This window comes from Chaetodon auriga, chromosome 5 (assembly GCF_051107435.1).
Source record: "Chaetodon auriga isolate fChaAug3 chromosome 5, fChaAug3.hap1, whole genome shotgun sequence".
Taxonomy (NCBI): Eukaryota; Metazoa; Chordata; class Actinopteri; order Chaetodontiformes; family Chaetodontidae; genus Chaetodon; species Chaetodon auriga.
In genome coordinates, this window is record NC_135078.1 from 29,012,501 (window position 1) to 29,037,500 (window position 25,000).

Genomic DNA, 25,000 nt, shown 5'->3' on the forward strand with positions numbered 1-25,000 from the left:
CCGTCTGTCCGTCTGTCTGTCCGTCTGTCTGCAGTGTTTTGATCTGGAGTCGTACCTGCAGCTGAACTGTGAGAGAGGAACATGGAGGTGTCCTGTTTGCAAGTATGAGACACACACACACACACACACACACACACACACACACAGACACACATACGCACGCACGCACGCACACACACACATGAAAGTGAAACGCACACTCAGCAGCAGATGATCCTGATTGTGTGCTGCACATGTTTCTTATCTCTTTTATAACCTCTGTGTGTGTGTGTGTGTGTGTGTGTGTGTGTGTCTCTCTGCAGTAAGACCGCTCTGTTGGAGGGTCTGGAGGTGGACCAGTACATGTTGGGAATCCTGATCTACGTTCAGAAGTAAGAAGCTTCTTCTTCTCTGTTTGTCCTCGTGTTGTTGTTGACGTCCAGCGTCCAGCTGTCCGTCCACAGAAGACACGTCTTTGGAGAAATTCTCAATATTCTGAGTACAGCTGCTGTCTTATTTTGAAATACTGCTTCCTGCCGCAGAGTGAGCGGCGGAGCTTCAGCAGGACACTTGTGGTTTCCAGCTGCTCTTGGTGTTTTGTAGATGTTGATCAGAGTGATTGATCAGTGATCAGAGCCTATTGATGGTGATCCTCTCCGCTCAGAGCGCCGCCTTCAGTCTTCACACACACACACACAGGGATCAGATGTGTGATGTTCAGCTCTGCTCCCTTGTTGCTCCTCTGTGGAGGTGAAGCCGAAGAGCAGCTCTGTGGTTCTCGGGTGTCCTCACACTGAGACGGTCCTGGTCTCTGGACGGTCCTGGTCTGGATCCAGCACGTGGACTGTGGCCTGGACCAGCGGGGAACCACCGAGCTGCTCTCAGTTCAAAACTCAACGAAAACCATAAAAATGGCCTCAGACAAAGAAAACCAACAGTTTCTCCTCCTCCTCCTCCTCAGCTCGGAGTACGAGGAGATCACCATCGACCCGGTGTGCAGCTGGAAGCCGGTTCCCGTGAAGCCCGACATCCACGTGAAGGAGGAGTCTGACGGTCCGGTGCTGAAGCGCTGCCGGACGCTCAGCCCCAGTCACATGGTCCTGCCCAGCGTCATGGAGATGATCGCATCGCTAGGCCCCGCCCCTTCCTCTGCCGCCTCCTCCTCCCCGATGCCCTTCACCTCCCTGCCTGCGGGGGGCAGCGGCAACAGCGGCAACACGCCAGACTACCCCGGACCAGGTAGGCGGGCAATGTGGACCCCAACACGCCGCTCAGAGCGGGAGCTCAGTTTGAGTTTGATTGACAGGTGCAGGTCGTAGAAATAAAACCCCTCAGAAAGGTTGTCCATCAGTGTCCATCAGTGTCCAATCAGCTGACAGGGACCGCAGCTGTCTGTGTGAGCTCAGAGCGAGTCAGAAGGAGCTGTCGTGTTTCTACGGGAGCCCAGAGGGGACAAACCAAACGACAACTGTAGACAACTGTAGACAGGGACTTCAGGGTTTTAGCAGTCCGCGTGGGGGACAGCGGGACAGCGGGACAGCGGGACAGTCTGCAGCTTCACCACTAGATGTCGCTGATAAACGTTATTGATCCCACGCCTCCTCCTCCTCCTCCTCCTCCTCCTCTGAGTCCAGAGGCTGGAGCCAGCTGTCCTCACCTGTCTGTTCAGTCTTCTACTGTCCCCCACAGACCACCTGCTCCTTAAAGTCCTCACAGTGGACGGGACCTGGAGCCGATCAGTTATCATTCAGCATGTATTGATCTGTGTGTGTGTGTGTGTGTGTGTGTGTGTGTGTGTGTGTGTGTGTGTGTGTCCTCCTCAGCTCCGTCCTATCCCAGCCAGTCTGCCGGGTTCTCAGACTTCACTGGTCCCGGGACTCCGGGGGTCGGGGGGGACTTCTCCTCCCCCGGTCCTCCCCCTCTCTCCTACCAGTCGGAGCTCTCCAGCGCCCTCCTCACCCCTGACAAGCCCCCCCCCCACCCGCTGGCCGGACAGGTGACGTCTTCATCATCTTCATGATGTTTGATTACTGAAGATTCTCTCAGTGAACAATAAAAGCCAAACGTCTGCTCCTCCTCCTCCTCCTCCTCCTCCTCCTCCTCCTCTTCTTCCCCCTTCCTGCTCTCCTCCCCTTTCCCTTCTTCCTGTCCTGTCCTCGCTTCCTTTCCTGTTCTCTGCTTGACTCCTACATCCTTTTCTCCCTTCCTTCCTCTCCTCTCTCCTTTCTTCCTGCCTCCTTGGTATCCTCCTTTCCTCTCCTCTTTTTCCTTGTTTTCTCTTATACCTCCTTCCTTCCTCTCCTCTCCTCTCTCCTTTCTTCCTGCCTCCTTGGTATCCTCCTTTCCTCTCCTCTCTTTTCCTTGTTTTTCTCTTCTCCTCTACCTCCCTCCTTCCTCTCCTCTCCTCTCTCCTTTCTTTTTGCCTCCTTTGTATCCTCCTTTCCTCTTTTTTCCTTGTTTTTCTCCTCTCCTTCCTCCTTCCTTCCTGTCCTCTCCTCTCTCAGATGTCCGTCTCAAGCCGTCTTGACTCCACTTCCCATGGTGCTCCTCTCTCCCAGCAACAATCGCAGGGTCTCCATGGCAACTCCCAACTTGGAGGCAGCAACCAGATGATGCAGCGTAGCAACCAGAATCCCCGTCTCCAGGGCGACGGCTCCTTTGGTCTGGGGGGGTCTGCGGAGGTTCCAGAAGCTTCTCTGGACGTGAGTGAAAGCAGGCGGAGCCTCTGACGCTCCTTATGTGTCAGCGGCTCCTTTATCTGCTCATCCAAAAGTACTGTACTTTTGAGGTACTTGTACTCGACTTGAGTATTTCCTCTGCGCTCAGTCTCGTATTTTCTGACTATAAGTCGCATCAGTCAAAAAAAGCCTCATGACGAGGAAAAAACATTTATTTAGAAATTAATTTCACAAAATCCAAGACCAAGAACAGACGTTTAATCTGGAAAGACAAGTTATTCATCGACACGAAGCACACAGAGAGACAGGCTGGACAGGTGTCCTCCATGTTACCGTCACATCAACAGGTGTTCAGATACACACAGAGAGACAGGCTGGACAGGTGTCCTCCATGTTACCGTCACATCAACAGGTGTTCAGATACACACAGAGAGACAGGCTGGACAGGTGTCCTCCATGTTAACGTCACATCAACAGGTGTTCAGATACACACAGAGAGACAGGCTGGACAGGTGTCCTCCATGTTAACGTCACATCAACAGGTGTTCAGATACACACAGAGAGACAGGCTGGACAGGTGTCCTCCATGTTAACGTCACATCAACAGGTGTTCAGATACACACAGAGAGACAGGCTGGACAGGTGTCCTCCATGTTACTGTCACACATTAACAGGTGTTCAGATACTCAGTAGCATGAAGAACACACCTGGGAGGCTGAACAGGCTAAATTAACAGAACAAGCCAGCGAGTCCAACAAGCGAGTCACCTGTAAGCAGGTTCACTGAGCTCCACATCTCATTCCACATCCTGGATCCACTGAATTCTTCGTCCTCGGTGTCAACTCCACCAACTCCGAGGAAGATGAAGCGCCGTCTCCTCCTCTGTGAGGCCGTCGTCAGACTCGGCTTTCAGTCCATTCTTTCAGTGGTACAGGAGCAGCGCACGGTCGTCACGGGCCTAGAGCGCCCTCTGGTGGCTGTAGAGGGTGATGTTCACTCCCTGCTTCATGTCAGCATGAATTAACAGTTAAAAACATGTTAAATTCTGTGTATTTTGATGGAAAGGTCGCACCTGACTGTAAGTCGCGGGACCGTTGGACCTTTCAGCGCTCTGCATTCATGGAACAGCTGCAGTGACAGATTCAGGGTGGAAATAAAACCATAATCAGCTGATAAATGATGAAGTATTCTCACAGAGGAAAGTACTCAGCAGTACGTGAAGGCAGTAACGCAGCTCCACCTTCAGCCCCATCAGTACGTAGAATCAGTAACTGATCCCGCTCTGAAGGCTCTGCTCAATGAGGACTGCCACTTTTCTACTTTAAGTACATTTTGATGTTCATAGTTTTGTACTGCAACTTAAATGCAGGACTTCTTGTACTAGAGTATTTGTACACTGTGGTATTAGAGTAACTCATTATACTGCAGTATTTAACAGCGATGCGTTCGCTGACTGTTGAAGTGCATCGACGTGTTCCCGCTCAGGTACAGGTGGCGTTTGTCAGGAGAAAAGCCGTGCTGTGATTGGCTGGGTCTGATTTTCAGGCTAGAAGCTGATTGGACGGTGAAGCTGACAGAAACTTGTCTCACCTGTTTGTTTGTGCAGCTGCTTCCTGAGCTGACCAATCCTGACGAGCTGCTGTCGTACCTCGGACCTCCGGACCTCCCGAACAACAACAACGACGACCTGCTGTCCCTGTTCGAGAACAACTGAGCACACACGCGCACACACGCACGCACACACACACACCTCCAGGATTACTGTAAGATATGAACTCTTCTCTCCTCGCCCGCCGACATGAGGACGGAGCGGACGGCGGCGAAGCGTCTTTTAAGTATGAACTCTTTGATGTGACGATGAACTTGACGGTAACTTTATTTTATTGTTTTTTATTCTCTCAAACTGTATTTTGATGCTTCATCCTTCATTCCTGTCGCTGCGATTCAGACTATTGGACGTGACCACACTGCTGCTGTTCACTGCACACACACACACACACACACACACACACACACACACACACACACACACACACACAGCCTCTGGTCTCGGGCGCTGTGGTTGGTGGAGATTCTGGCAGAGCAGCGTGGTCCTTTCAAGCCGGGATGATTCTGGTCCAAACGAGTTTTAAATGTGGGAGAAAAAGTCGAAGGTGAGCTTTAAAGGAGCAGTCCAGCGTCTCACAGGCGCCTGAGACACGTGGAGACACTGAAGACCTCTGAGTCCATGGAATGTCCCGGAGACGTTTACACTCAGCCACAGCGTCTCAGCGGCGCTCCAAAGATGAATCTGAACGACACGATCACAGAGACGAGAAGAAACAGAACGCTGTGATGTCACGGCGTCAGATTTTCACCTTCACATTCTCCTGCAGCTGCTTCAGTGTGACGGTGCTTTGAGGATCTTTGCTGCAAGTATTCAGATGATGTTTTCATCATTTTAGTCCACGAAAGGCCAAAAAAAACCTGAAAAAATGTCCAGCGAGACGCCTTCAAGTGTCCAAACCCAAAGAGACAGAAGCAGAGACGCTGGAGACGCTGGACTCAGACAGTTCTGACCTTTTTTCACCATTTTGGCTGAAAAATGAAACTTGTAGTTTATTGTGTTTTCTGACTGCGGCGCACGAACGACCAGAGAAGAAGAAGCTTTTCTTCTTCACATTTAATGAGAAAACTCATCAAAATGTTTGTTCAGGTTTTCTTCTTCTGCTCTTCTTTTGAATGTTGTCAAACGGCTTCTGCGGACAGCAGAGAGCTCCTGCGGTGAAGGTGAGCCACCTGAGGACGAACGGGACAGAGCGACAGACGTCCTCTCGGTCGCCTCCTCTTGTGGCTGAGTGTAAACGAGAGTTCATTCGCTCATCTGGACTTGGTCTCCTGTGAGACGCTCGATATGAAGAAGTGAAAATTTGGAGTCGCTTCAGTCTGGAGTCTGCAGCTTCGTTCCAGGAGTGTCGTCGCTGTCTTGGCTCCGTCGGTCTTTTAGTGGGGTTTTAACTCACTCGGCCCCCTGGAGGACAGTGACAGACTGCAGGACGACTGTCTGAGGCCACAGAGACGCCTGCAGCAAACGAAGGACGGACAATGGAAAGATGGGACAAGAACATCAGTGGAGTTGCTCAGAAAGTTGCTGCTATTGCCTCAAACTGTCGCCCAGAGACGACGGCTCTACACTTTGTATATGTGAAGTTCACAGAGGGTCCATCTTCCTCCTCCTCCTCCTCCTCATTATTCTGTATGTTGTAAAGTGACTAGAGTCCAGACAGTGGTGGTGTCTCCATGTCCCAGTGAGTCAGCTGACTTCTGGAGAAAATAAAACTGTACATGATCACACTGTATGATTCAGTAATGATGCTAACAACAACAACAACAACAATAATAATAATAACCTTTGTAATTTAATAAACACACACTGGAAAGACACACCGAGGAGGACATGTGGTGCTTTTAATAAAGTTTGATACACAGTTCATGTTTAAACTATGAGAGGTTTGTCTGGAGGAGGAAGAGTCAACAGTAATATTCAGCAAAATGATTCAATAAAAGATCAATATTATTGATCGTGTGCATGGAAACTGAGGCGTCACACCATCAGCTGAGCGGCTCTCAGGTGATGATGGGACGGTAAACTGGACGTCTGGCTTCTGACTGTTGCCTGTGAGTTCAGTGATCAATCATGAAAATAATGGTCATTTGTGGAACACGTGCTGATAATTAACTAACGAGTGAAAGTGGAGCACAGTGAACATCATGAGCTTAAACGCCATGAAGTAAAAGTCACTATGACGTTCTTATTTATTTGAAATACTGATGGATACAAACTTTATTAGTCCCAGTGGAAAAGGACACGAGACAAGCAGCTGAGGTCAGAGGACATCCAGAAATGATTAAGTGACAGACTGAGTTCACACTGTGCAGCTAGAAAACACCTTTACGGTTTCATTGGTCCTGTCAGACGTGTTCGTACGGGCGCTTCATTTCTGAGCTCGTTGGCAGCGCTGCTTCAACGCTATATGTTGAACTGTGTTTCTAATAATCGTCCTCACTCATGTTTCCACTGACATTTCCTCTAGCGCCACCCTCAGGTCAATGTCTTGATGTGTCCAACACTTTAGTTTATGACCAAATACCTGCAGAGCTAATGATATTCCCATCAGCCTCAGCTGTATGTTGTTGTTTAGCATGCTACGATGCTAAGATGATGAACATGAACCCTCATCACATGGACATGCTAACGTTAGCATGTGTAGCTCAGACCCAGCCTCATGGAGCCGGAGGCGTGACTATGACTAACGTATGTTTAGAGATCAAGTCTGTCTTTTAATGTTTGTCTCAGATTGTCCTTCATCTTTGTCTCCAGGCCAAAGATTAATTGTTGCAGCTGCATTAGAATTAAGGCAGAAAATGAGTTTTTTTTTTTTTATTCATTTGGAGAACTGAGCCTCGAACAGTCTGTGCCGCCTGTCTGAACCTGTTTGTGCTGGAAGCTCTTTGACAACGTTACAGGATAGACGTCAGTCCTGTTTCATACTCAGGGGGCTGAGTTGAAGGGTGCTAGCATGCACCTCCACCGCTCTGTGAGCGTCAGCCAGAGGTCGTCAAAGGTCATTAAAGGTCACTGATCGATACCAATCACCCACCACCTCAACTGGAATCCTTACAGGAACAACTGCCTCCATAAACACCACATATACAAGACGAGCCTGCAGCAGGTAGGAAGTAAAACTAAGAGCTGCAGACCGCTCTGAACGGTGGCTTAGATGGAACTTAATCTGGTCCAGATCAGGTTAGCCCTACAGCAGAGGTTACCATTTAATCTGACCAGATGAAACAGGAGCCAACAAAGGCAGTGAAGAAGACTGCTGATTCAAACATGGATGTAAACAGTGCTGTATCGTAAATCCTTAAAAAAAAAAAGAAGAAAAAAACAGCTTTGAGGCTGAAGTAAATGTCCTCTCGAGGTTTGTTGGACCTCAGAGAAACACTAAATGTAAACACAAAGAAACTCCACATAGAGCCTTTAATCTGACAGCTGATGGGTCACATGAGAAAAACATCAGGTTTTCACCTTATGAACGTATGAATGAGACTAAACCATCATTTTATAAAATGCTTTGCTCCTTCAGAACAAATGAACAGTAAAGTTTATTCAATAAAAATTAGTTTGCTAATGCTGTGTTCCAGGTAGTTCATTTACTTGATATTTATTGATAAATATAAGTCATATCTTTTTTTTTCTTTTTCTTTTTTTAATGTTTTTATTCATTTGACAGGCAAAAATATATACATTGAGAAGAAATGGCTTTTTCCTTTTTCCCAAAACAACCGTTAATCAACCCCCCCCACCCCCCCCACCCCCGTCCTACATAATTTGTTCCATATCAGTGATAACACACATCCTTCCTGTCTTACCATAGGCAGACAAACAAATATAAGTAAACAGAAACATAAATAAATAAATAGATTTTTTAAAGAAAAATGAAGCAAAGAGGTATATTTTCAATGGATTGAAATGAAGCAAGAGTCAATTATCTGAGAAAAACATTTCATTTGTCCTGTCCTCAAATATAAGTCATATCTTAGAGCTTTTCCCACAGACATTATTATTCTTAAACCATTTGTCTGATTTTTTTGTGTTTAATGGATTAAAATAAACCTGCTCAGTGTAGAAGACATCAAGATCTGCTAGTGGGACAAGCTAACTCTAGCTAAGCTACTAAACCCGTCCAGCTCCTGAGGTGACCGGCGGTCTGCATCCAGGGTCATCCTCAGTGGATTGGTCTTTTACCAGTAAGAACACTGGTCATTTACTGGTGGCTCTGGGATCTCACTCCGCTTCAATAAAACTGAAAGCAGACACATTTAAACAACGAAAAACATGATGTATGATATTTCATGTTTGAATATATGAACAGTGAACCGAGTTCTTAAAGTTTGGACCCAGCTTTCATGTTAGCTCTGCTAATGCTATGCTAACTTTAAGCTCTTGTTTGATTGAGTTGTACCAATCGTGCTCCTGTTTGCACAGAATAAATCACTGGTTGAATATATTTATGTAGGTTATGATATGCAACTACAATAATCCTCATTCAAAAAAAAAAAAAAACTACTCCCAGTAAAAATGAGTTGTTGTGTAGTCTTTTCTTTGGCCTCCACCAGAGATTCCAGTTTAGCGCCTCTGGTAAACTCTGCTCTGCCAGTAAAAGGCGTTTATGGGACTTAAATGTGACTTTGATGTGGTTTCAAACACCAAGCGCGAACTTTCCGTCTTCACTTGGCTCTTTGTTTCGTGCGGAGAACAGAACGGACCCCACCCTGTCCGCGTGACCGCGCACCCAGATTTTCCCCTGACAGCGGGAGCGTGCGCTGACTGCGGGACTTCACGTTCACCACCAGCGTGCGCTGCATGTACTGGACGCCGGAGCTGTCAATCATGCGAGGGGCGCGCTGTTCCGGGAGTCATACGTTTTTTTGACCGGGTTAACAGAACCGAGCGGCGTTGTCCGGCTCGCGCCGTGAGACAAAGCTTGAAAACATCCAACCTCCGCCGAAGCGGTCCACACTGATATGTGAATCAAACACACCATGAAATGTCTCTATCCATTCAGAGAGCAGTAAAAAGGGAGGGTCAACTCTTCTTGCTGCTGATTTGCTAAAACAGGTGCCAATTAAATGTTTCAGCGTTACCAGTTGGCTTCTTGTGAATTTAACGCCGCCCAACAGTGTCTTATATAAACTTAATCTAGTTTCCTCCATCTTTTTCGGTTCCTTGTGACCACACGAATTCCCTCGCCGGAAAACCGTTCAGTCCACCCTCTCCAGTTCAGCCTGCTGAAATGGCCAAACCTAAAGTCTTCTTCGACATCTCCTGTGGTGGCTCATCCATAGGCCGGATTGTGATGGAGGTAAACCGGTCTCTGTAATGCCAAGTGTACCCGAGAGCAACGGTAATCAGTGGTAGAATAGCTGGTTAACGTTAGCCTGCGGACACGGCTGGGGCTTAGCTGGCCGTCTCTGCTCTGTGTTTTTATGGGCTGTAAGTTCTTTTTGGTTGCAGAAAGTTGAGCCCAGGATTCAGATGTTGACCGTAGTTGTCCGTCCGTTTACAAGAGCTAACGTTAGCCGAGCTGTCACGAACGCAAGTGTCTTGAATGGACCATGTGCACGTGCGTGTGGCTTGTCGCCAGCGCGGCTCGGTGGAGCTGATGGCGGAACTTCACGCTGTTCTCGTTCGTGCAGATGTAGTTTTATTCATTTGCAGTTGCGGAGGACACCCGCCCCACTTAAACTAAAACGTTAGTAGATGTGCGTACAGAATCTGTCACGTGACGTGAACGATTTCTCGAAAGTAAGTGAATTGACGGATTCATTCAGTTACAATATGGCGGCTTTAGCTGTTAGAACTGGAAATAGTCAACCAGTGTTGCGCTTTTAAATCCATCAGTTAGCGCAAAATTGTAATTAACGGTAGTTGGTACTCTGAGGCCCGTTACAGGCCCGCGGCCAGTGTCTGAGTCGTAGAGCCGCACGCTGTGCGGGCAGCAGTCTGCCACTCCTGGCTAACGGACTAAGCTAATGCTAACTGACCGCTCAGATAAAGAATGGCTCGTGCGCAGTGTGTAGCTTGCCCTGTTCTTTGTTGCAGCGTTTTGCGGCCTTCAGGGAAGCCCGCGAAACCTACAGATCTACGAAAACTATAGCCTGCGTGCTGAAATATTTTCGTTCAGTCTAAAAGTGTCAGTCTTAGGATTCTGTCCGCAGCCAAATGGGAAGAAGACTCAAAATGTAACGCTCAACGCGTTTAGCATATTAGCCGCCGAAGCTAACTGCGCCGGTTCCGGTGCTCATAAACGAGCAGTTCTGGAAAGTTCCACGGTGTTGGCGCGGAGGGGGGAGGGGAGGGCAAAGGGAGGGGGCGACCGACTGGCTCTGCATGATTGAAAAATGCGGATGTAGGGAGATGGCCGAAAGCAACTGCGATACCTTTAGTCCGTTGTGCCTACATGAATGAACATAATGTTACATAACAGTTGTGATTACAATGGATCCTTTGTAACAGAGGCTAACTTATTTTTAGCCGCTTGTTTTTAGGCAGCCAATTGCAAGCCCGAAGCTGTTAGCATGCTAGCAGACACATCCAGCCATTTTGTGCTCATAGCAGTAGCTGTGCTCATCATGGGCGTTCCCGCTGTATGGTACGAGTTGTGAGCTAATTTTGAAATCAGACCTTCAGCCTAAATGGTGCACAGCTCCAAACCCCGCACACACCAGTCAGTGTTGTAGTCTTACATTTTTGGCCACACTTGTGCGTGTTAATGGTAATTGGACCATGTTGGCGCTTCTATTAGACAGCTCTTGAATTATGAAAGTCTGGTTCCTGTTACTGCTGAGCAGGTGGATCGGTACAGTGCTGCCCTGAGATCAGCCGCAGCGCTCACCACATACCAGCCTGTCTGCTGCAGCCCCCTGCACCCCCCCCCCCCCCCCGAACATACTTGCACGGTAGCGTCACTGCTGTGCAGGGCATGCAGATATCCAGTGTGGTGCAATGCTGTACACCTCTTTCTCCATGACATAACACAATTACCACACATCTGTGGCTAATGGGCTGCAGCTGCTACCTAAAAGCAACACAGTGTTGTTGAACTTGATTTGACTTTTAACGTTGGACTTACAATCTTAAATGTGAATGAGTTGAATCCCCCCCCCCCCCCCCCAAAAAAAAAAAAAACCTTCTGCAGCGATTAATGCACAGTGGTGTCGTTTTTACAATGGTACTCGTCCAGTATTGCCAAATGATACACTGAGCATGTTGGACTATAAGCAGCTGGCCATGTAGTTATACAATCGCTTGCTACAGAGAGCAAAGTGCAGTATCTGGTCAGCCTGTTCTGGCTCGGACTCAGGTCTGCATGGCTACAAGCCGGATATAAATTCACTGTCTGGTTACTGATTTCACAACTCGTTTCTTTTTGTCAGTCTTGGAAGCTAGAAGTTAATACAGTATTTGTTCATAACATTGACTGACTCTGGGTGTGTTCATTTGTTTCTACAGCTCCACGCCGATGTGGTGCCCAAGACTGCTGAGAACTTCCGTGCTCTCTGCACCGGTGAGAAGGGCTTCGGCTACAAGGGCTCCATCTTCCACCGTGTCATCCCTGATTTTATGTGCCAGGTGATGAGGCCAAGAAAACACCTTTTAGCCTGTGTCAAATTTGTGGTGTTGTTTTTTTTCCCCCCTGTTTAGGTGTTTTGAAGCCTGAACCAGCCATTTTAGTATCAATCGATAACAGACTTTTTGAACATTATTTCATTACGATCAGGCAACAATTTTTGTGTTTAATCTATAGGTTATTGTCTTGATTAGTCTACAAACTGTCAGAAAATGGTGAACATGATAGTTAAAATTTCCCATTGCCAAAACTGACACAGTGAGACTTCTGGTATCTGATGGCATTCATTTTACTACAGAAAATCAGCAAATCCTCACACTGGAGAAGCTTGAACAAGATAATTTATTGTGTGAAGTGACAAAAAAAAAGTTTGCCAATCAACTAATCATTTCAAGTCCACCTGAGCTCGTCCCCTGTGGATGGTTTTAGTGCCATCCTCAGGTCAAATGTTGTCTGGACCGTCTGGTTTAGGTCACTTTGTTGAGCTCTCGTACTGAAGTGTGTCTTCATTTGTTAACACTCAGGGAGGTGACTTTACCAATCACAACGGAACTGGTGGAAAGTCCATCTATGGCAACAAGTTTGCTGATGAGAACTTCGACTTGAAGCACACCGGTCCCGGCATCCTGTCCATGGCCAACGCCGGACCAAACACCAACGGGTCCCAGTTCTTCATCTGCACAGCCAAAACCGCATGGTAAGAGTGAGTGAGTGAGAATCTGCATGGTTATAAAGTCATTATTTGCATAAAAGTTTAAAACAAAAGCTAGAAAGTTGAAGTCACTATAAACTAGTGATTGTATATGATTTGGAATAAGGCTGAGGGTTAGTCACGCTGGAGTCCGCCAAAAAGTCTCTGAAGGGATCTTAAAGTCACCAAACCTGCACACTTCCAAAGTTCCTTCAACATCCTGTGAGTGAACAGTAATGAGTTGGGTGTTGAATCGCTTGTTGAGTGTTTGCTCTGCATTAAAATAACCTGCATCAGGTTTTTTGAGTCTCCATTAGCTCTGTGGGGAGGATGTCTTTGGATCTATTGAAGCAGGAAGTTCAAATGCAATTTTCAGCAGTTTAGCTGTAGTTGATGAGCTTAATGTTGCTGCAGTGAACAAAGAAGCTGATGTCCAACAGTTTGTGTCCAGTGGTAAATAAATTCAGTGTGAGGATGTGTGAAATGATAGGTCAGGTTACGCTGTAGTTTGAAGTGGGCACAGGGTCACTTTAAATATGGAGACTCTGCTCTTCGTTGACAAAAAAAATCCACAAAGCTCAACAGAAACACGTTGCTTGATCAAAGATGAAACCATCTTGTAATGGATTTCCTGTCGAGAGCCAGCGGGCGATGAATCGTTTCCTGTGAGCTGATGAGGAATTTGAGCTGTTTTACCCCCACAGACATTTTCAGCACCCTTCTTTTGATGCTGTTAACTGGTACGTTTGTGTTTCAGTGGTCACCTATCAGATGCGTGGCTTTGCATCATGAAGCGTCGGGTGCTGGCGTGTCTGCCCCTGAACAAACACATCTGAGACTCTGCTTGTTGTGTGTTATGTCGTCTGACTGATGTGGGACCAAACTGCTTTGTTTCACATCCATCAACATGTCGGCCTTGCAGATAACTTCAGCGGGACAGTGATTGATAACCACCATAACGTAGTTATGTTATGGCTGAAGACCTGGTTATGAGTTTTATTCTGACATAGTGAGTCCTGGTGAGGTGACCTCGTGTGTTTTTCCTTTGTGGATGTGATGAGTCTCCCAGATATTCAGCATGTTTGTTTTCAGCACGGTGCGGCCACACGCTTGGCTTCAGTTTGTTGCTAACGCTACTAATGGTGGCTGTTGATGATCTGTGCCCGCAGGCTCGATGGGAAACACGTGGTCTTCGGCCAAGTGATCGAGGGGATGGATGTGGTGAGGAAGATGGAGGGCAAAGGCTCGCAGAGCGGCAAACCCACGTGCACAATCACCATCACCGATTGTGGGCAGCTCTGAGCTCCGGCACTTGACCTTCCTGCTTGCCCTGTAGCCACGCCCCTGTAGGCTCCACCCACCATTCAACATTCCTATTGATGGAGAATCAGCTGATCCCCCTCCCACCCCTTTTTTATTCTGTTGTTGAAATCATGTTGCTGCATTTGTGACTTGCCTTTAAGTTTCTTTTGCATTAACGTTTTTTTCCACAAGTCCCAACGGTTTTTTGTTAAGTCAAAAAATGAGTAAGAAAATAAAAGTTGCCTTGACATTTGAGGGGTTTGCTTTTGCTTTTCTAACCACGTAGAAAATTCAGCTCAGTCAAAGAGTTGACAGGTTGTTCGGGACGGTTTCAGAGCCGTTTCCCCACCAACATTACGCAAGAACTTCACCACCACGACGTGTCGGGTTAGTCTGAGCAGCGGCCCGGTGATGCACTGAACCGCTCTGCAGCCATGGTGATCACTTTAGTCAACATGCTGACATCCAGACCATAATGAAGAGTCACAGCATCAGTGTGCTCTGCTTGATTATTTTAAAATACCAGCAGCTTGTCAAGAAGAGCCAGTGGAGATGAAGTCACTCATGACTGCTGCCATGTTGGAAATGTCTGGGGTTTTTTTAATCTCATCACAAATGACCAAAAGAGCTAAATCAAGGGCAGCTGGACTCCAGCTCTGGGTTCTTCAGGACATTTCACCTCATTCAAGGAGCTTTGAGATCCACCAGGATGGTTTGACTGCACTGACTTCAGGCTCAGATGATTCGGTGAATCAGTGATCATCAAACCTGCTATGAAAATCTCAAACAGCTTTAGTTTTCAGCACAGTGAGTTCTGCAACTTGAGTTCAAGTGTTGAAATGACAAGTTCCCATTTTAATGTAAAATATGCTATTTTTTTCAGTTGATCTCATATTTTAACATGTAAAGTAAGAAACACAAATGTAATCGTGATAATTGGACCAACAGATTGCATTGATTTTACATTAGTCTGCACGTTGTCACCCATCAACACTTTCATCATCAATTAACATTTTGAAATGATTGTCACTGTTAAACATCTTGGACCTGATCAGCTGTCAATAATCTGCACAGTGACTTCACATTCATCTGATGATGTGTCGCAGCAAATTAGTTTAGCATCAAATTAAAATACTCGGGAGAAAAAATCTAAACTAAAAGCATGAACTGATCCCACCTTCACCTCCATGTTTCTCCTGTAACGCTGGGTCTTGGAGTCTCCAGCAGGGGGAGCTCTTTTACTTGTTTAGTAGGTGAAACGATTGACAGTTCAAGTCTGGTTCAACTGGTGAGTTAATGAGGTCAAAAATACGAACTGAAAAGAAAAGCCACACAGTTCTTTAAACAAACAATATCCTCAACAGAAACTCACATCTAGAGGTGGAAATTCACAGAGTCTCTTCAAACACGCTCCCTGGTTTTACCATAAAGCACAGGCCAGTCATGAATTTGTTTGCTTTTTTAATTTTACAGCATTTTTCCGTTCATCACTTCAAATGAATGGAAACTGATCAAACAAATGTGGGCAGATTCAATTAAATATGTGTATCTCCCAATATTTATTACCACCCACATTTTACATTTAATGGACTATACCACATTGACCTTTGACCTTTACATGCTGCATTCGCGCCAAGTCAAATGACGTAGCAGTTAACTCCAGAGGCAGATGGAGGGTACCAATATGAAACGTTTCCAAAGTGGATTTGAGAGGAAGAGGAGGAAAGAGTTTGTTTTAAACAGACTGATTTTTAAATAGAACAGCCAGAGACTCCATGAGGTGAATTTCAGGGGAAGAAGCTGAGCTAGCCATGTTAGCGGCACCAAAGCTAATGTTAGCAGCACCAAAGCTAATGTTAGCAGCGCCAAAGCTAATGTTAGCAGCACCAAAGCTAATGTTAGCAGCGCCGAAGCCAATGTTAGCAGCACCAAAGCTACACTCAGTTTGGCTAAATGCTAATATGTTTGTGGTGCATCCTCCAGCTGTGATTTGTACATGTGTTACACTGCTGAGGAACTTCTTCTTCAGTGAGGAGTGTGAGCCCTTTCTGCTGTTTCTGACTGCTTACACTGGGACAGACAGGCTGAGGGGACTGGTTATACTGGGACAGACAGGGGACTTCATTGTCCATGAGGCTCAGAGAATGACATTCAGACAGGTGAGTACAGCCACTGTGTTGTCTGTGTTGTTTGTCTGTGTTGTCTGCTTCTCGCTGTTTGTTTCGCTCTGCTCTTTAAGGCTTTTGTTTCATGTCTGTAGTCTGATGTTGTGGTTGCACACCAGCAGTAAACTCCAGGTCTGATAAGTGAAACCAGTTCAGTCGCACCAAAAACCGCTCTTCCTTGAATGGACACTTGAGGCTCGATCCATCGTGAAGCTCCGACTCTGCTGAACTTTGTCTCATTCAATAATCACAAATCTTTATTTTGCTGTGAAGTCAGACTGCTGGCAGGGAGTCAAGCTTGTGTCATGGACTCTGCTTTTTTCATCCCACTGTGGCTTTTCAGGCTCTCCAAAGAGCGTAAGTCAATAAAGTGCACGGTGCCGTAAACAGGGAGTGATTTCAGACAAGGCTAGCACATTCCCCCTGCCTCCAGTCTTCATGCTAAGCTAGGCTAACATCTCATGCTCGAGTGAGAGAGTAAGACTGTTTCCCAAAATGCCAAAATGACTTTTGCTTAAACGTGTGCTGAGGCCTGATGATGGAAAAGATCATTTTTATCCATTTCATCTGCTGCAACTTCTAAGTCGTGTATTTCTCTCAACTGTGCAGGAACACTATTTATATTATCAGCTGTATTTTATAAACTGTATATATTGTGCATATACATAAACCCAGTATTACCAGTATAACCCAGTACAAGCGAAATAGTATTTTCTCAAGTGCAGTACAGCACACGTCATGTCAGTTCTTTTCTCATAGGACTACTAGCAGCAGTTCTCCTCTATGGCAGAAGGATTATTTGGCATTTACTATTTTTTATAATCTGTATAAATGTACATATACACAGTTGTTTTCTTCTGTTCTGTACCTTGTAAACTTCTAGATTTTTATTTTGACCTCTTTATGCCACTCTACCTGCTTTTTGTAACCTGCTGGCTGTAACCAACTAAATTTTCCCAGCGTGGCATCAATAAAGTCTTATCTTATCTTATCTTTTGCGTCACCATTGAGGTGAATTTGACCTTTGAACTGTACAGATGTTGGCTGTAGCCAGCGGCCAACACAAAGCGTGTGTGTGTACGCTGGTGTGTGTTCGTGACAGCAGTCGTAAAGTCTGTTATAAGCATTCATTTTCTTCTTGGGTAGGAACAGTTTGACTTTGTGTCTTCATGCTGATTTTGGGTCACGTCTGGATTTATTTGATCAGATTCTGTTTTTCTTCTTATTGTTGTGTTCCAGTTTGTGGAGCCTCGTTAATGTGACTTGCACAGAAAGCGATGACAGCAGTCAGAGTGGAACAGTCAAGTGCTCTCTTTAATAAACTACAGCCAAGTAGCTTTTATTCACTACAACAACAGTAATGGAGAAACTATGTGAGCGTTTACTGAGGGCCCTGCTGAAGGGCCCCGGACCACCGCTGCTCTCCTGCGATTCCATGTGGAGGAAAACGTTCAGGTGTGACTCAGGTGTGACAGTCAGTGATGATCAGCTGAGCGGATGTCAGACCTCCAACATGGCCGCCATAGGTGATGATGTGATCTGATCCTCGACCCTGACGTGATTTTGAGTTTCAACACGAGTATTTGTCTACAAACTGAACCGACGTTTAAATTAAATGTGTACAAATACTACAGAGTTCATAAGGATTCCTTCAGCAGCTTCTCTCTGCCGTCCTCCTCCTCTTCCCAGAATGCCTTGTTTTCCTCTGGCCGTGTCTCTGGCGGGGCTGACACACCCCCTGACCCGTGGCTTTTCCTGACTCGGCCCGGCTGACGGTGGCGCACGTCAGCCCTTCGTCGCAGTCGCAGCGTCCCAGCTTCCTCCTCAGTTTGGTGGACCCTCGCAGCAGACAGGCCTCGCCCTCCACCGGGATCCTCTGACACCGTTTACCTGTCAGGTACCGGACACAGCACAGGCCGGCCGCACAGTCACCTGACCGCACGCAGCTCGACATCTCTGGAGCTGGAAGACAGTGCAAGTATCATCACTGCTCCTAAACAGTGGAGCACGAAATATTCACATCCTTTACTGCAGTAAAAGTACTAATACGGGCCAGGTGGAAGGAAATAGAGGAGGGAGGATCTGTGAGTCCACCTATACAGGCGGCAATGGCTGACAAAAAACTTATAGACAGTCTAACATACAAAAACAGCCCATGGATAAAAACAACACTTAAAATCTGGCACAAAGTAGTTAGAAAATACAATTTAAAGGGTGCAGTAAACGTATTCTGCTGGTGTGCATATGGCACGGATTTTATTCCAAATAAGACAGATAGCAGATTTAAAATATGGATGGAAAGAGGTCTAACAGCTTATTGCCACTTCGTACACAATGGGTCTGTGAAAGGTTTTGAAGATCTTAAAAGAGGATATGGTCCAGAGAAACAAGATTTTTTCAGATACCTACAAGTAAGACGTCGATTAAATAAAATAATGACAGAGGAACTAGGAAGTGATATCCTGAGGGTTTTGTTTCAACTTATAAATCTGGGAGTGGATGTAAAATAATATCTAGATTATACAAAAGTTTCCAAGACTCCTTAAACTCACACACCCTGCATATTAAATGCAGATGGGAAAGGGAGGGAGATCTGGTCACACCTGAGGATGAATGGGAAAGCATCTGTAAATTACAATGGAAAACCACAACTTCACACAGTTGGCGTGAGTTCGGTTGGAAAAACATTATCAGATTGTTTATTAGCTCTGCCCAGAAGAGACATGAAGGTGGTGGAACAAACTGTTGGCGGATGTGTGGCTCAGATTTAACCATCATTATCATTTATTTTGGGATTGTCCGAAACTTTTGTCTTACTGGTCTGATATTCATGATTGTCTGGAATACATGTTTCAAATCCCTGTTCCACTGAATATCCACTCGTTGTGCTTTGGCACTATGGCATTGCAGACCCAATCAATAGCAGACAATTATTTAATGAAGATATTATTGATTGGAGGGAAGAAAGCGGTGACAAGGAAGTGGCTCCAACCCAACGCATCAACGCTGGAAGACTGGCAAAGAACTGCTCATGAAGTCTGTGTTCTGGAGAGACTGACACTCGCTTTAAAACTACAATCGGAGAAATTTAAGAAATGGTGGTCGAAATGGATTAGATATATAAGGCCAAGGAGACCTGAACTACTTTGAGTACGTTTGCTACAAGGTTTGAAGCACCAGACTGCTAAATATTGTGATGACTGAAAATCACTATGAGTAGATCTTTATGGAAGAACGAGGACGTGTGACATCCGTTGTTCAGACGTTCTTATTTTGCACATTGTAAAATGAAAGGAGAGTAATAGTACACGTTTTGTGTGTGTGTGTGTGTGTGTGTGTGTGTGTGTGTGTGTGTGTGTGTGTGTGTGTGTGTAAATATACTGAAAGGATTTTGTATGTTCCTCCCTGATAAAAAAATAAATAAATAAATAAATAAATAAATAAAAGTACTAATACCACACTGTGAAAATACTCCACGACGAGTAAAAGTCAAAACCTTCCTCTGAGTAAAAGTATCTGAGTCTTATCAGCAGTATGTGCTTAAAGTCCTTTCAGCTCTGTGACGATGATTTTCAGCTGATCCAAGAGGCTTTTTAAAGAGTTCACTGAGCTGAAGAAGACATGAAGGAACTCTTCGTCCTTCAGTTCAGCACAAACATTCAATATCAACACAGCTGGAGATACGAGCTTTTCACTGCACAGGAAGGGGATGAAGAGTGACTGAAGCTGTCAGACAGATGGAGTAAAAGTGTAAAGCCGAATAAAATGTAAATACTTAAGTAAAGTAAAAGTACCTCAAATTTGTACTTGAGTTTAGTACTTAGAAATGGTAAATGCACTTCGTTACTTTCCGCCACTGGTCCTAGAACTGTCTCATTGGCCGTTTCCCACAGCAGTGCACCCTGGGACTTCTAGTTGACTCACTCACCTTTTGTCCTGTTGAAGCTGTTGGTGTTGCTCTGTCTGTCTGTCTCTGTGTCTCTGTGTCTGTCCACCTCTCTGTCCTGGGAGGACGGTCTCCTCTGAGCTCTGTTACTGCATCGTCCCCTCTAACAGACACACAGACAGAATATTCAAACCTTTCAGTCAAGTAGAAAATAGAAATAGTAGTTTGACAAAATCATCTCAGTCTTCATCTCCATGACACCTGAGCCAACCTGAGATGTGCTTTGATAGGTCAGAAATAGACAGGTAAACAGGTAAACGAGGAAACGCTGATTAAGGAGCTTGTTATGTCTCCACAGTGACATTTGACTGACTGAGACACAGTGAAGCCAGTAACACTGAGAGCAAGTGATGTCAATGACTGTCCTCTTTCAACCTGTGTCCACTGTCTGTCTGCAGCCTGTCTGTCCGTCACTCACCTGAGGTACGTAGCAGTCAGGTGTAGAACATGCAGGTGTTGATTCTCGGTGGGAGTTGAAATTCGTCTCTGGCCGACGCCGTACAGGACGCTCCACCTGGTCGCCATGGGAACGATCCTGATGGACAGGTGAGGGTGATGACACACTTAGGAGCTCAGATATTAAAGTACTACATAATCGTAAATGTAAATATACCGTGTCAGCTGCCACCTGCTGTTGGAGTTAATTCACTAAGAAGGATTGTTTTCCAGCTCAGAACTGAATTTACAGGCTGTTGTTTTTATTCTGTCAGTTAGCAGCAGGCTAACAGCTAGTGGCAAGCTAGCCGCTAGCAGTGGGCTAACAGCTAAGGACAGAGTTTCCCACCAATTAGTGAATTCATCCTCTAAAAATAAAAAACTCTTATTTCTACTGATATTACTAAAACTACAACTAATACTGCTGTTCCTATCGCTACTACCACTATTAGTACTACAAATACTACTACCACCAGTAGCCTACTACCACTACTGCTCTTATTTCTACCAGTAGTATTGTTGATGCACTACAGCAATACTACTGCTGCTACTAAATATACTATTACTATGAGTACTATACTGTTAAGCCATACTACTACTGCAAATATTATTACTACTACTACCACAGTTATGATAAAACCACTTCTGCTTCTACTGCAATTCTTCTACTCATGTACTACTAATACTGCTGCTACTCTCTACTACTAGTAGTACCATTGAATTATACTACTACTGATTTTAGTGCCATCAGTCCTAAAAGTACTATTACTGTTGTGATGTGAACTACTTGCGCTGCCATTACTACAACCACATCTGCCACTGCTTCTAGTATACTAGTACTGCTTCTGCTACTATTTCTACCCTCTTCCTAGTATTACTACTAGTGTTTCTTCTACTGCTACGATACTACCAACAGTAATAGTCTACCATACTATTAAGTTCTACCACTGCAGCTAGTAGTACTGATAATCTACAGCTACTACTAAAAATACTATTGCTACTGTTACTGCTTCTACTACTACTATTATCATTACCACTACTACTACTACTACTACTACTACTACTAACACTGCTGATTCTGCTACTGCTACTATGCTAATACTACACAAAGACAGTAAAATCATCCCTCAACCTGAAAGTTTGGATGGATGAAGAGCTGAGGAGGAGGAGGAGCCAAAACCTGTCTGTCAGTCAAGTAACAAAGAAACATCCGACACCACCCAAGAGAGGGTGAAGCCTCCTCGAGGAGGCTGGAGAGAGACCTGAACACCAGCGGCAGACACCAGGAAATGTGGCAGGTGATCCAGACCAGCACAGGCTACAGCAGCAGGAGCCCCCAGCATGCACATGGAGGCAGCCGTCCTCCCCCTGCAGAGGACCGTCCCCTGTCTGCACCCACAGAGAAGAATCCTGCCGGACTGAAACGAGTGAAGCTGCTGGGCCTGATCACGTCCCCGGCCGTTTAGTAAAAACGGGACATTTTTAACAGATCGCTGTCATGGGAGAGAGTTCCCACCTGCCTCCATCATCCCTGTGCTTAAGAAGTCTGCAGCATCCAGTCTGAACGGCCGCCGCCCCGCAGACCTCACCCCCATTCTGATGAAGTGCTCTGAGAACCTGGTTCTCTATGAAAGACTACATCCCAGCCAGCCTGGACCCTCACCAGTTTACACTCAGATCCAACAGATCCACAGCAGAGACCACCTCCACCGCCCTCCACTCCGTCTTCAGCAGCATGAAAACAACAGCGGCTACGTCAGAGTGTTGTTTGTTGACTTCATGTCGGCGTTCAGCACCATCTCCCCCACGAAGCGGAACAGAAACTGAACCCTCTGCAGCTGGATACTGGACTCCCCCTCAAACAGAGCCCACACAGTTCTGGCTGGTGGTCAGACTCTTCATCTCCTCCCCTTCAGAAGGGGAGGAGATGAAGAGTCTGACAGAGCTCAGAGAACAACCTGCTGCTCAACGTTCACCAAATCAACGAGCCGATGGGCCGAGTTCAGCAAACAGGAGGTGAAGACACAGCAGAGGGGCCGAGGAGGAGCAGGAGCAGCTTCAGGTTCCTGAGAAGCTGTTCATCTCACATCTCCACCCTGGTGAAGAAAGCTCAGAGACGACTGAGAAAGAATCTTCTCAAGAACATCGACGGAAGAGCGACAGAAAGCGTCCGGACTGGAAACACGACGAAGTCACATGGTTCATCAGCTGGGACGCACGCCGCTTCGAAGACTCAACGCTCAATGATCAGCAGATGAATCGTTCATGAAATGGATCACAGCGCACAGACTCTCTCAAACACACGACTCAGCATTTAAAGGGTGAGTGTGACCAGAGGAGGTTGGACGTAGACTTCCTAGCTTCCTCTGAAGAGCCGAACAGAGGCCCGTTTATGTCCTGATGAACATGAAGATGAAGATCAGCTTCCAGTTCTCTGTTGGCTTGAAGAGACTCTGGCTGCCTTTAATTCAGCACTCCTCACATTCAAGGTTTGATTTGAGTTTGAATTATGTTTATGAACAAAAACTAAAACTTTGTGTGAGATTCGAGATGAGACCCTGAACGTTCAGCCTGTTTTTACTGCCGCGTGTCTGAACGTCTGTTTCTTTGTTCTGTCCATGTGTGAAACGACGCCGTGACTCCAGGTGTCAGGTGGATGTAGTGCAGTCAAAGTGCAAACATGGTGGAGTAGAAGTAGAAATACTACAGTGAAGTATTCTTGGTCTTACCGGCACCTCAGAGCTCTGCAGTGTCGTCTCTTTGGAGGATCTGATGGTGTTGGAGTCCAGAGCCAGACCGCAGACCAGAGACACACACAGGAAGCTACGCCACATCCACATCCTGTGATCAATCGCTCGCTCGCTCGTCCGTCGACTGTCGATCACCGGAGCTCCTTCTCTCACTCTGAGGGGAGGAACTCTGATCAGATCTGATCAAATTCACCACACTTTGCTCTTTACTGTAATTCATTCACACCTTTAAGATATCTGTCTTTCTAAGCTCGTTCTGAGTTTCCTGAGAGAAGCTCTGCGGCCTGCCGCTCTTTTAGGACGACCTTACAAAAAAAAGAAAAAAATCTACCTGCTGCGTTAAAAACAGTGTGAGACGCCGTCGCTCTCCTCTGCGCTTCAGGCGGACATTGAGGCCGTTATCAAAGGAAACCTGCAGACTTTCCTCAGACGTGTGAATGTGGACGTAGATCTGCTCTGACTCTCTGTTTCCTCCTGGCTGCTGCCTTCAGGTGCGCTGGTTTTTATACCCTCCCCTCCCCTCTGATCGTCCTCTTTCAGCTGCCCGTCTCTCAGAAGTTTTGATGGTGTGTTTGAAGCTCGACCGCATCAGTCAGCGGAGACAGCACCGCCTTCACTTCCTTCCTGGAAGCCTCGTGGCCTCAGGTGAGGCGGGACGTTTGATACGTGACACCGCAGAGACCACAGAGAGATTAAAACACACCTGGAGACACGAGACAGGTAGAGCCGTCTGTGGAGCTGAGTGTGTGTGTGTGTGTGTGTGTGTGTGTGTGGTTTCACTTGATGTGGTTTGAAATGTTACGATAAAGACTCATTAGAGCTGAACCTGTCTCTGTCAGGCGGGCGGATGTGTGAGTGTTTACAGGTGATTAAAGCTGATTAACAGACAGAAGTGAATCCGTTTCATGACGACACCAAACAGGTGAACAGTAATCTCAGCTCAGCGTCTCTGAACACACAAATCCTGCACAATCGTTCTTCCAATAAAGAGACGTCAGGGCTTAAAAAGAGAAGAATATGCAGGCAAGGTGTGTTTGTGTGATTGACAGCTGTGCCAGCCAATCACACAGCTGTCCAGGAGACGGGGACAGGTAGAGGCAGTGAAGCCAAACGTCTGGAGGAACTGTGGGACCTCGATGTGTTTCTTCATTGGGTTTTCTTGAACGCCGGCGTCGGACTCTTCGGCTGCTGATCCAGTCCAGCCGCCACCGCCGCTGTCTGCTTTCATGTCTTCATTACAGACTGAATGAATGAATGAATGGACTAATGCTTTCTTCTGCTCCTCCTCCACCCGACGCCACCCCCTGCTGGAGCTGCTTGTTTGTGCAAAGCGCCTCTCAAACTGTTATTACTCCACCTCAAATTATGAGAAAATGTCCGACATTTTCACTCCTCTCTTATTTCCAGAGGTGCTGCTGCTCGGAGGAAAACAGGAAGTGATGTTTTTACTCAGGAACACCAGGAGGCTGAAGGCTTGTTGGTTTCCACTCTCAGAACGGGCGAGGCCTCGACTGAAACGTCACGGAGGAGAAGGGTCAGGGTTCATCGCACCTTTCCTGGATGTGTAGACGTGTTTCACAAGAGCTTCGTACTATTTTACAAACTGAGCTTTAGATCGATCCTCGGCTCATCTTCCCTTCCTAAACGTCTGCCTGTCTGCCTGCCTGCCTGCCTGTCTGCCTGCCTGCCTGCCTGCCTGCCTGTCTGTCTGTCTGCCTGTCTGCCTGCCTGCCTGTCTGTCTGTCTGTCTGTCTGTCTGCCTGCCTGCCTGTCTGTCTGTCTGTCTGTCTGCCTGCCTGCCTGTCTGCCTGTCTGCCTGTCTGTCTGTCTGTCTGTCTGCCTGCCTGCCTGTCTGCCTGTCTGCCTGTCTGTCTGTCTGTC

The 25,000-nt window shown here is 46.5% G+C and overlaps 3 protein-coding genes across 5 annotated transcripts in view; all 3 read left to right on the plus strand.

The window, feature by feature from the left end:
- The window catches only part of LOC143320603 (zinc finger MIZ domain-containing protein 2-like), a 19,625-nt gene extending 13,412 nt beyond the window's left edge, over window positions 1-6,213 (plus strand). For all 3 annotated transcript variants that reach the window (XM_076730408.1, XM_076730411.1, XM_076730409.1), the window contains 6 exons: window positions 35-102; window positions 303-371; window positions 941-1,218; window positions 1,803-1,975; window positions 2,484-2,681; window positions 4,264-6,213. In XM_076730408.1, the coding sequence (XP_076586523.1) occupies window positions 35-102; window positions 303-371; window positions 941-1,218; window positions 1,803-1,975; window positions 2,484-2,681; window positions 4,264-4,371 (894 nt within the window). In that variant the 3' untranslated portion in view covers window positions 4,372-6,213. The remainder of the gene's footprint in view (window positions 1-34; window positions 103-302; window positions 372-940; window positions 1,219-1,802; window positions 1,976-2,483; window positions 2,682-4,263) is intronic.
- Window positions 6,214-9,402: 3,189 nt separating this feature from the next.
- Window positions 9,403-14,078, plus strand: ppiaa (peptidylprolyl isomerase Aa (cyclophilin A)). Its single transcript, XM_076731099.1, has 4 exons — window positions 9,403-9,562; window positions 11,713-11,832; window positions 12,355-12,527; window positions 13,691-14,078. Exons 1-4 carry the CDS (start codon window positions 9,494-9,496, stop codon window positions 13,821-13,823), a joined length of 495 nt encoding a protein of 164 aa, XP_076587214.1. The 5' UTR covers window positions 9,403-9,493; the 3' UTR covers window positions 13,824-14,078.
- Window positions 14,079-15,396: 1,318 nt separating this feature from the next.
- slc18a1 (solute carrier family 18 member A1) overlaps window positions 15,397-25,000 on the plus strand; it is a 21,889-nt gene continuing 12,285 nt past the window's right edge. Inside the window, exons 1-5 of the mRNA XM_076731580.1 lie at window positions 15,397-15,643; window positions 15,705-15,982; window positions 20,333-20,480; window positions 23,660-23,839; window positions 24,527-24,653. The gene's annotated coding sequence lies outside the window, so the exon portion shown is untranslated. The remainder of the gene's footprint in view (window positions 15,644-15,704; window positions 15,983-20,332; window positions 20,481-23,659; window positions 23,840-24,526; window positions 24,654-25,000) is intronic.